At 41.0% G+C, this 12,021-nt stretch overlaps 3 protein-coding genes across 3 annotated transcripts in view; 2 read left to right on the top strand and 1 right to left on the bottom strand.

Moving 5' to 3' along the window:
* Nucleotides 1-296: 296 nt before the first annotated feature.
* Nucleotides 297-12,021, bottom strand: part of T265_15248 (hypothetical protein) — a gene marked incomplete at both ends in the record, with an annotated part of 46,533 nt that continues 34,808 nt past the window's right edge. The window contains 5 exons of the mRNA XM_009177247.1: nucleotides 297-819; nucleotides 1,249-1,311; nucleotides 5,555-5,668; nucleotides 5,746-5,779; nucleotides 7,317-7,381. Coding sequence (XP_009175511.1) covers nucleotides 607-819; nucleotides 1,249-1,311; nucleotides 5,555-5,668; nucleotides 5,746-5,779; nucleotides 7,317-7,381 — 489 coding nt within the window. The remainder of the gene's footprint in view (nucleotides 820-1,248; nucleotides 1,312-5,554; nucleotides 5,669-5,745; nucleotides 5,780-7,316; nucleotides 7,382-12,021) is intronic.
* T265_10780 (hypothetical protein) lies at nucleotides 6,556-11,880 on the top strand (the record flags this gene model as incomplete). The annotated part of the gene is made up of 3 exons (XM_009177249.1): nucleotides 6,556-6,680; nucleotides 9,039-9,216; nucleotides 11,779-11,880. Coding segments are annotated over 2 exons (162 nt in total), but the record flags the coding sequence as incomplete, so codon positions are not given.
* T265_10779 (hypothetical protein) overlaps nucleotides 11,897-12,021 on the top strand; it is a gene marked incomplete at both ends in the record, with an annotated part of 2,800 nt that continues 2,675 nt past the window's right edge. Inside the window, one exon of the mRNA XM_009177248.1 lies at nucleotides 11,897-11,991. Within this exon, the coding sequence (XP_009175512.1) occupies nucleotides 11,897-11,991 (95 nt within the window). The remainder of the gene's footprint in view (nucleotides 11,992-12,021) is intronic.

Genomic DNA, 12,021 nt, shown 5'->3' with positions numbered 1-12,021 from the left:
AAATAATATTCTGGCATCAAATTACTGTTTTCGGTTTACTAAGACTCTATGAGCTGCTCCGGCAACTACTGTGGACCACGAAATGGTCCCGCCGAGGAACTTCCGGGAACGTGTGATCCCTTCATATTCCCACTCATTTTTTACAGTAGGTGAATACACTTAGTATCACACGAAAGCCACAACGTGGAAAACAGCTATTAAAGTGGACCTCTCTAAAAAAGCTAACCGCAGAAAGCAAATTCGTGAGATTTTCAAAATCTTTCCATAAAATAAATAACTCTTTAAACTGAATCATTGTTGAGGTAAAAAAAAGTCATATTATCGGATTTAAAGTCGAGTGAATGTACAGTAGAGATGGATGAACAATGGAAGTGAGTTAGGGAACCACGAAAGACGAAGAGTTTGTTATCAAAACGGCCGTGGAAAGTACAGCTCTGCTCCAATGGTGGTGCGCATAAATCTGGGATGAATAATGGATCTTATTTCCTTAGAGAGGAATCGTACAGTTTTGCCTATTTTGCACAGAATTTCTTAACAGTGAGCAATTATCGAACACAGTAAGTAGAAAGGTTTGTCATGAAAGGAAACCCAACAAGTAGAGAAAATTTACATTGTTTTTCCGTAGGATTCAGGCTGCTGAATCTTTGCAGTTTGTTTGCGTCTTTGTGATCGGCGGTCTACTACCAAACGTGGACCGCTGGAGCGTCTCGACGATTGTCGCATAAATGAACCACCGTTTGTTATGATTGATGATCCACTAGCGTGTGAGTCGGGGGACCACGATCGTTCTTGTGTACTGGTGATAGACGAACCACTGACCTAAAGCGAGCAGAAATATGTGGAAAATACTGAAAATCTACGGTAGTGAACTTTGTGTTCTTCAACGTGCTAGGTTGCAATGTACCACATAGCTTTTGCCGGGCCACTTCTTATTCTAATGAGCAAAAACGACATTTTAAATAGTTGAATGGTGGCTAGTCTCCTGAGTGAACCGATTCCTGGATTGCGTTGAAGAACTAGCTAGTTGTTTTGATGACGTCCAAAGTCATCGCTGCTCTGATATTTAGATGTATCCTCCAGCTCAAAGATTACACAGTTACTTAAGAGAACGAAACTTTAGTGACTATCTGATAATTCCAAACCTCTACCAGGAATAGCGCCCTCAGGATAACTCATTCACAGTTCAATAGGACAATTTACCAATTAGTGATTATGGTGGATCGCACATTGTGCAAATTGTGGACTTACTCGTCGGTGAGATTCCATCTCAGGAGCTCGGATTATGGAAATTGTGCGTGGTTGGCTGCGTTCCTGAAGTGTAGTTATACAAAGAGGAAATAAATGCTGATAGAAACTCAATTGTTGTGGTTTAATTTCGCATAATTGCAGCATCTTAGAGCTAGAACAAAAGATTCTCCTCGATGCCACATGATTTACACGACATCCGATGATCATTAGCAGTTTAAGTGATTCTTTACAATAAGTGATGCACCATCGTCAGTTTTTGACTGGCAAACGAAGTTGTCCCACCGCCTAGTAGAAGCGAGTGTCGTGACTGGGTGCATATCCACCGGAACACGTCAGCTTACAGGTTAGACGCACACCCCGCAAACATCAGAGTGCCAAAATGGATAATTTCCGCGGTACTTAAATAAAATATTCGAAAGCAGCCATGTGGTGTTAGTAAATGTTTTAATTTTCTGCAGAATACTAACTGACTCTTAACTATCACATCCACCTCATTTTTCTAATTTCCACCTTACGCCGTTTGATATTCCACTCGTAAGAATCGGTTTCAAAATATCGGACTTGTCAAGGAAGCGTACGAATCGTAAGGCAAAGTTTCTGGAGAAAAAGATTGTTTATCCTGTTGATGCTGTTGAGCCTGGCTTAGATTTTATCCTAAAGGCTCGCAAAACGGGTGTCCAATTTCAAGAAATACACTCATTTGTCATTTTGGTTCTCACGAGAGAGTAAAACCAAATGATTGTATTTCTCGAAAACAGTCCGATTTGGGTTCAAGTAGAACAGCGGGTTGACGGAAACCCGGGGATTGCGCCTACCTGATGAGCCTCAAGAGGGGCGAAACCTGTCGTGGGCTGTCGGAGAGTTTTCAGCAACCTTGTGTGAGCAGTTTCCTTTATGAGGATATCCAGTTTGCTATAGTGAAAACCACACTGGCCCAAGACCTTGAAGTCCTGTTCTACAGTGTGCCAAGGAAAACTCTTTAGCTACTAAGGTGAAGGTTAGCTGAACATATAGTGTAGATGATCGTTCACTGAGGTGAGTAACGCGGTTTCAGGCGTTGTACAACCAGTCAGAGAGTACTCATCACAAACGCCTTTCTACCCAGCTACTTTAAGAGATTAATTGTTACTCCGAGTGTGTAACGCAATAAATCGTGTTCCAAATAAAACTATCCTAGTCACTGTCAACAAATACCTGAATGGAAACATTATGAAGTCAGTTTTTACAATTGCTAAAAACATTTTGACTCAAACTTGACTGAAACTGTATGCCATGCACTCAGCTGAACTTGACGTCGTTTTGTTCCATCAGTAACAACAATCTAAGTTGTAGCTGTGAAAATTTACATATGTACAATTTAATTCCTTATCAGAACACAAGACTTACAGAAACTCGGGGTACTCTGTCTACCTGGTGAGCCTTAATTGGGACAAAACTGGCAGTGTGACCCCAGAGAATTTCTGTCAACATTTTTAACTCGATTTGGTCTTTAAGGGAGACTCAACTGAATATCTCATTTTTGATATTCTTCACAGAGGCCACTTCACGTTTGAGTTGGTATGGTATCTGAGATACAAAAATATATTCTTAAAGAAAACTACTCACAAGGTTGCTGAGGACTCTGAAAAACCACAACTCTTCTTGGAGCTCATCTCAATTATTGTACCAACTGGAACATCATCATTGGTTCAGAGTGCGCATTTTCCTATTTCTTTCCACGCCCATTTCTTCATTTGTTTATTTTACCTCGATCCGGAAGGAGGTAAACCGAGTTCAAAACAAAAGTGATCTAGTGGTAAGACTTCACTAGCGCAACGCAGCTCAAGGGAGAATGACGTGCGGTTTGTATTATCTGGAGGCTTTAATCCTTCAGAGGGGTTAAATGAAATCTCGACGTATGCATTTCGACGTTGACTAAGCAGACTCTTTTACTTAGTTCACAGAGTGATCGTCAGGTACGAGAACAACTGTCCCGTTATTGGAATTACCGAGATTCACCCCACCATACTCCAACATGACTGCCTTCCACCATTCCGAGGGAAGCATCATACAAAGTCTGTCATCAACTCATCATCAAGCTTTTTACACATCAAAAGTATGACAACCTCGGGTAAATTAGATTCCGATCTAAAGCATGTTTACCTAGTGCAAGTAGCATGGAATAGCCTAAAAAATCCTCATAATGAGAGCTTAATGAACAAATAAACCGTAATTTACCTGAAGTGGTTTGCCTTCAGCACGATGTATTGTTTGTATCTGTCATAACCAGAAGTATTAGTTTGCGTACGTTTGGAAATGACTGAAATTCGTATTCAGTGACATGCAAACATCAATTTCCAGAACGAAAATTATTTGCCCACTTGTCCTATACCCAGGATTCCCCAAACCAATTAGTTGCACGAATGCATGCCACAATCAACACGGTGCGTGATTAAACATGGATGATACTACTTTGACAAATTATAAGCTTAAACATGACAAGGAAGGAAATGGCAGACATGCAGTTCTGTAACTACCCTTTGTTCGTTTGAAAATACATCATCGACAAGATGGCTCAACTCTGACCGAAGTTCCTCACACGTGCTCGAACAGTCTCGAGCATCATTCCGCCCATAAGCACCGACTACCCGCCTCTGTTTTTGACCCATGCACAAAATGAATGGACTCCCAATGGTTCTTCTACGAGGTTTGTGGGGTGGGGATGATGGAAATTTCTTGGAAGAGCACGAGTGAGAATAAAAACGGCGCTGCAGTTCAATGACTCGACTGTATAGGTCTAACGTTTTGTCGGCAGCATCACTAAGCTAACAATGGAGATGATGAGACATGCGGATGTGTCGGAGGCCAAAGCAAATGGAGGGGGAAGTATTTGTTAAAATTGTTTCAAAGGAAATACAAATAACATTAAATTCTATCTCAAGTGATAACTATCTAAAGCACTTCCATCTTATAAAGACCATAAGAAAGGTCGGTCTCGAAATACCACCCGCATTGAAATAAATGAGGGTGGTGTATTATCAAAGGTACAAAATACCAAAACTCACAAGTCTGCCACCTATCCATCAACCGACCCAGTTGCTTGTCTATCTATTTATCCATCCATCTATCTATCTATCTATCTATCTATCAATCTATCTATCTATCTATCTATCTATCTGTCTGTCTGTCTATCTGTCTGTCTTTCTGTCTATCCTTCTACCCACCTGTCTGTCTGACTGTCCGTCTGTCTGTCTGCCTGCCTGCCTATCTATCTACATGAATGTATGTATGTATGTATGTATGTATGTATGTATGTATGTATGTATGTATGTATGTATGTATGTATGTATGTATGTATGTATGTATGTATGGATGGATGGATGGATGGATGGATGGATGGATGGATGTATGGATGGATGGATGGATTGATGGATGGATGGATGAATGTTGGTAGGTAGGTAGGTAGAATGGTAGGTATGACACCAACCTGCCTATCTGCCTTCCAATCTGTTCGTCAACAAACCACTCCACATGGCAATGGGCGGACTATCTAATTATAAATAACTGGCTGACATCTTCACTTCATGTTCACTTTTAACTAAAAGCGAACCACGTACACAGAAACTTCAAGATTCACAGAAATGACTGCTATTCAGGAATCTTGAAAACATCGTTTGCTGCTCGCCTGTTTTGGAAAGCTTAAGCCTGGAGCTGTCCTACCTGGGTAGTCTAACAAGATAATGAACAACAACCCCCTGATCTCAAGAACGGCAGTAGCATTTACTGTAAAAAATGTTAGATTTGTCTGAGTCCATCTCATGTAATCAAGTGGACACACAGGAGTTTAAACGCAGCATTAAAGAAGCAATCTAAAACTAACGGATTAGTGATGAGGTTGGGAGCTTCAAGTATCCAACTCACCCTTTCTTGAGGTGAAGGCGTTGCAGGTTGGCTACAATATGAAGATTCCGAATCACCCGAGTCAGTTTGGCGACATCAGTAAAATTACAATGCGTCTCATAAGTTTGCTCATGGAAAAATATTTATTCAACTCCAGTTCTATGAAAGTCGGGCTTTGGGAGCAACAAATTCATATAATAACAAGTATTTTCATATGCATGCGAGTTTTTCTGAAGGCCCATTTTCAAAAAAACCTCTTCGATGTTATTGAGCACAAAAAGTGTTCTGCGTTGCCAATTATGACCCAATTACGTAGGGGGAGTTTAGACATTACCATTACAGAATGGGACATTCGATTCGAGCCTTATGAAGCATGTATATCAACATGTGTACCAACATTGTATACCAACATGAATTATTGAGTTACCTCCGAGTGGGTGACATCGGTGGCTTCGAATACGTTCTGGAGTATTGTGCATGCAACTCCGGTGGCTGCCATCAAGATGAAAGGCAAAATAGTGATTCTGGTTATTAGCGTACCCTGCGATGATACAAACGATTTTTAAACACTGAACTAGGAGTACAAATGTTTGAAATGCAGCTCACGCGGGCACTTACATTTGGCTGACTTGTCCTAGTTATTGATATCGGACTGCAAAACAAAGTTGAATGAAGAACGGGGAAGTTTGAACTAACCATGGGAAATACAGCACTTGACACTGGGTTGAACCACTATAGACCTTACCCTATTTGATGAGCCAAAATAAGGTGGCTCTCTTGTGAGTAGTGATCGATCTAACTGTGGAAATTTTTATCCCCACCTCTTGAGTCTTGCTTGATCCATCTCAATGACGGGGTTAAAACTATCACTCTACAAGTGTTTCTGTTGCACATATGAATAAAACACTATAGCAAAGGTACCTTCGCAAAGAATAAAATCATGACATCGGTAATTCATGGTCTACACTGCTGTTTTGTCGATGGTTATTTCCACAGGAAACGATGACTAGGAGTCAAGTACCAAACGGGTAGCGTTATAGCTCTCGACAGCTCTCAATCTAGCTATTATAGGAAATTCCTTGGAAAATTGCTCGAACAAATGGTTGTGCTCCGCAAGATTACTGACCAAACAAACTGCATTCTGTCCCCGTTTGACCAGGATGAAATGAGTATCCATTCATGTAAATTTTCAGAGCGGACGCATTTTAAATAACATATGCTTTTTGACGTATTCATTGGATAGACTAGAGGTAGTCCGTCGTAATACACTACTCATAAGGTTGCTGAAAAATCCTCGACAGACCACGACCGGTTTCACCCTTCTTGTGGCTCATCAAGTAGACGTTGTTACCGAATTTTCGTCAATATTATGTTCTACTTGAACCCATTTAACACGAAATTAGCGAAATACACTCATTTGCAAACCAGTTTGGTTTTGCGGGAGACTCACGTGGAACCCAGATGAACGTCGCGTTTATGATGTTTTTAAGCAACTAAATGGACTGCACCAGGCCACCTCATGTTTCCTTTGGCACGATATTCGAGATACCGTGGTATCTTTGACTGACTTGAGGGGAATATTGCTTAAATGGTAGAGCCTAGCTCCGACACAAATGAACGTTACCCTACCAAAATCTACACCTCACTGTGAGAGTCTAAAGGCCCCCGCCTGGTTCTACCTATATATGATTTTTGCTGATGAGTTAATTTAGCCAAATTGCAAGGCATCCGGCCAAGTTGAAGCTTAAACCGGGAAATCGCACTTCTATTTCTCCGCTTAGCGAATGCGGGGCACTAAGTTATTGTTGTCGCAACATGTGGACCGGTCAGGAAAGTATTAAGCCTAAGCCATAGGAGAAATTCCGGTCATCAGTAAACAACATCCATGGTCACTGATGCTTCCGTGGTAACTGAATTTTTACTGACGTTCCCTTGAATATTTCATTGCCTTCTACCATGGCTGCACAACTCACAGCTTACTGCAATCATTTTTGTTCATTTAACGTCACATCGACAGATCTAGAAACCGAAGGAGCGAAGACGAAGTCTCCACTCCACAAATCACGAAAATATTGATTTCGAAATCCAAAAATAGCGGTTTCAACAATTGTTATCTTTATGCACTTGACTCCTTAGTGTTGTGAAATCAAGGGATTTCCGAAGTGGTTTTTATGGACTGTTTAATTTACCTTTGTGGTTGCAATGTCGCTTGTTTTGGATTGCGTCTTGCATATTGTGCATGCAAGTCAGCGAGCTGAAAATCAGATAATCAATAAACACAGTAAACTTGACATCCTCTAGTTACAATATTACAGTGTCCTGATGACTACTAGATCTAGAAAATGGTTTTTACGTTTTTCCAAGTTTGTTTTAACGTGTGCATCTCGAAGCGACCGGGGATATATGTAAAAATATTGTGTATCTGTATTGTACATCCTCATTGAAAGTACACTTAAATGGTTTGAATAAAATTCACTAAGGTGTCTTTGGGTTTCCTAAAACGTGTCTTATCACGTAAGTCCAGCTTTCCACGTCTTCGTGCTGCACCGCAGTCATGAGTTCTGGTCAGGCTACATGAAACACTGGTTCACACAAATTTCAACCTGACAATTTTTCTTAGAGTGCAGGAATTCAACGGCACGTAGCATGGATTTATTGTGCTACTTGGTGAGGTTCAGCTGACTAGATCTTAAAAGCTGCAGCTCGTCCGCCTCGCCTATCCAGTACTGGTTTAATGGAGACCAGAATGTCCGAATCAATGGGGACAAAACCGTCTCCGAACGAACAGCTCTAAGAGGGCAATTGCAAGAAAACCTAAGTGAGCGAGATAATCTGTTCAACACCGCTGCCAAGTGCAGGTGTCTTCTGATTGGAGACCAACCTAAATGATCATGGTTGGGTGCGAGAGTCAAAGAACAGTAAGTGAATTTGTAGCCACGCACGTACGAAAAACAGACACCAAACGTAGGTGAAAGTTCATGATTTCTCCGAAGTAGACAGATAAGCAAAAAACTATGATCATAAAAGTTTGAAGAGAGCTGCTCTTCTGTAAATTTACAAGTGGCTAAGTTGGCACAGACTGTCGCACCAAGTTGTGAAAGCACTGATAACCTCCCGCCTGTGAGTGCAGAGAAAGGGTGATGTTCACTAATGTTGGTGAGTAGTGCACGCATGTAGAAAAATAGGCAAATCTATCGTTTATATGGTCCTTCGAATGAAGACCACAAATTCTTTTTCTGCCACTGTAAAAGTATGGAAAAGCGAAAAATGTACACAAAGACGTGCATTCAGCTGTTAAGCATACTCTTCTTAGTGGATTACTCATTTCGAGTACTATACTTGTTTTTGCATTTTGTGTGTGTGAATTGTTCATTGAGCTATTACCATTGTGCCTCTTGCGTGGAAATAAGCAGCTAATTTCGGCAACCCTTAGGTGTTCCATTTTAATTTACACCCAAATTTTTGGACTGTCAATATCATTCATATAAATAACCCGACGGCCTAAACTGAAGAAACACCAAATCCACGAGACGACAGTAGGTATGTGCAGGACAACGAAACAGTAGAGAAATAGAACAACATTATGCACACAGGTGATTATTCTCCGTATGGTACTTGGTCAGATGTTGAATTGGATAAGACTTGAAAACCGGAGAACACCAAGTTTCATCGTGTGTTCGCTAAGGAAAACTCGGAATGAATGTTACATTGGTCAGCGCACCGTTCAGTACCTCCGAATCGTTACTTTCTAACTACTGATTCAAAGTGAGTAGGTAAACTAAAAAAGAGTATGCCACCATCGGGAAGATTGATCACCCTATTTCATCCAGCCTTATTTTTCTACACACACCACTTCAATCACTGCTACCGCTATCTCTTATTATTATCGATGTTATTGTTTTCAACTTTAGCAAACCACCCTTTCCTCAAAGACATGCCCAATTTCGGAAGAACTTATACATCTTCCCCACCGATTTCAAAATCATACGCATTTAACTTACCATGCTTTGATAAAAGAAACTACTCACAAGGTTGCTGAAAACTCTTCGACAGCCCACGACCGGTTTCGCCCTTCTTGGGGCTCATCGGGTAGGCGCAGTCCCCGAGTTTCCGTCAACCTTATGTTCTAATTGAACCCAAATCGGACTGTTTTCGAGAAATACACTTATTTGCTTTGAACTGATGATCCCTGAATTTGGTATAAAACCTAGATTCGATAACAACATTCTTGCACAACAACCTCAATGGGAACGTTAGCCGAATTTCTAATAATGCGTACCAGATAGGGTGAAAACAAGAGTGGCCAGGCTTTCATGACTTACTTCTTCTTCATTTGGAATTTGACTAAAACGCAAAGGCAACATGTTTGCTTCAGTATGCTATTAAGGTAGCTGTAACTGAGCACACGTAAATCCTCTACATGTATTTTGGATAGATTGTTCCGTTCTGATTTATATTTTATGTCAAGATAAATACACGACACGACATGCAGCTTCATCTATTGACTTCGAATTGTGTGAAAACATCAGTTAGTATTACCATCTTCACTTCTCTAATGTGATTGGTTGTTTGATGAACCTCATGCTTCTTGTTTCAGTCAACCGTTATGTACAGGCCTATTAGGTCAAAAGTTTGGAGCAAAAGCAACAAGGACTTGAACGTTTACTCTTTAATGTGACAGACTAGAACATTTTGGAATAAACGCGGAGACAAGCTTATCGGACAGTTCAGATTTTCACCATGACTACAACCTTGGTAAATGAACTGCCCAAAACTTCTGTCAATAAAACAATTTTCTGGGTGATCCTTTCCATCTGTCTTTCGTATATCAAGTACAGCCTGTTGCCATGCTATCGATATAAGGTATTAATATTATCTAAGTGGGGAATTTCGATTGGTTGACTCGAGCAATATTACAACTTGGAAAAGAGAGGAATCATCTGTCTGAATGGCGATCGTTTCAGCTCTTTCAGGTACTTGAATATCTTGACTAATTGAATGTCAATTGTCCAATTTTGGTAGAGTACGAAAGATGACTTTTTGGACCCGTTCATTTGTTTATGTCGTTCAGGTGACGGGTCACCAGGCTCTTGTCACCAGTTCGGCTGTTGCAGTTTTCCGGCTTTCTGAGAAGCGCACGGGTATAAACGTCACATATTTAATCAATTTTAAGAAACATTCGTAAAAAGCGCAAAGTTAACCACAGAGTAACCTCAGATGGGCACTCTATCATCCTGTTTCCCTTTAGACAATCGGCAAATTCAGTGGTCTATCCTCGGCCGTACTGCATCGAACGTTCGACTTGAACAAGAAGTCAAGCAGTGGATAACATTTCTGAAGCCACGTAGCATGTAAGCAGAGTCCTAATGTGTATGGCGATTTTATAAATGGAAGGCTTCTTTTTTTATCACTGTTTGTGGGAACCAAATACAAAATGCTCTGAGTAGACCGCTTTTATCAAAACTTCCCAGATAACTTATAGTGCATCCTCCAATATGTTCTCCGTCCAGTTCCCATGTGATCTGCAGGCCAAACGCCTTAAGAGTTTCTTCTTTATTCCAAACCTGCAAAGCTATGGAAACTGGCGTGATGGCCAGATCAAAGTAGGTTTTCTGTACATACTCCCTTGGAGTGGACCGCCCTGTGTTCAACGCAACATCAAGAAACTGGAATTTGCCGCTGTTTTCCTCCCTTCTTGTTTAGAGCGGCGCACTATGGGGTATGCTAAAAACGGTTTCCGGTTCATAGTTGTCGCATGACAATTAGCATATTGTTTAAAAAATGATCAATGTCCTGTGGTTAGTTTACCCATAAAGATGTAAGCTAAGATGGGAACCAGCGGACAGTCAAAGTAAACTCAATATCTCTGTCTGTTTTATCCGCGAATGGTTGGACTAGGCGGAAAACAAATCCGAAGCTTACAAGAATAATAACAGAATGCGTCGGTGTAGGAATCACCAGACAGTAAGAAATGGGGAGACAACATTACTCACCCAAAAATTCGGAAAGTCCTCTATAGCAGAAGCTCTGTTGCTGCCCTACCTCAAGGTCTTTCTAAGTTAGTAATTTTACCGTACACCTAAGTGATAGTTTGTCGTGTGTATACTTATTTCTGTTTTCAAATACCTGAGGTGTGCAAACTTATAAAGCTGGTGCGCTGGTGTACTTTATGACAAAGGAGAAAAATTCCTTTTTTCAGTCTCAGTTAGTTTTTCTTTCTTTCAAAAAGTAGTCAGTCCTTGGGGATGACCTGAATATTGAGTTTTCTACGGTTCCCCCTTACAAACAGAGATCCATCGATTTGGTATGGTTCTCAGTTTTTTGGGCTTCGCGACGCTGTTCAACTCAATGTCCAAGCCGGTCGATTTTATTAATTTAGGAAGACATTTTCTCCACAGGATCGGTGTCTAGAAAAAGGTTAACTTTGGTTAATTTAACCATGTTTCAGTCGCTGTTGCTGTTCAGGGCCTCGGTTTTACTAACTTCACATCCAAACCTAAACTCAGATGTGATAATTTAGCTAATCCAAACGTTCTATTTGCGCGCCCTATTTCCACATTTTGCATTACTATGCGGCCTAGGGCATGAATGGCTGATGAAACCCGAAGGGAAAGACACAAGTGCAGTGTGCCCATTGTTTGACCTAACCAGAATCAGCGGGAGAAAAACTACTCAGAAAGTTTGATTTGACTAAGGGGATCTTTTCGCGCAACCACATGAAGGGTGGAAACGGGGCAGAGGCGGTTAAACAATGACTTGGCAGTGAAGTATGAAAGTCTTTAAGAGCAAACTCAGCTGCGCTGGTCACTGCCATCTTCCTGGATGGGGACCCCGAGACAGGCCACATCAATGGCTAGAGACATTGTCAGATATGGCCCAGTCGCGCCCTCAATG

The sequence above is a fragment of the Opisthorchis viverrini genome (assembly GCF_000715545.1).
Source record: "Opisthorchis viverrini unplaced genomic scaffold opera_v5_407, whole genome shotgun sequence".
NCBI lineage: Eukaryota > Metazoa > Platyhelminthes > Trematoda > Opisthorchiida > Opisthorchiidae > Opisthorchis > Opisthorchis viverrini.
Note: the sequence above shows the minus strand (reverse complement) of the source record. Positions and strands in the feature narration are given on the sequence as shown.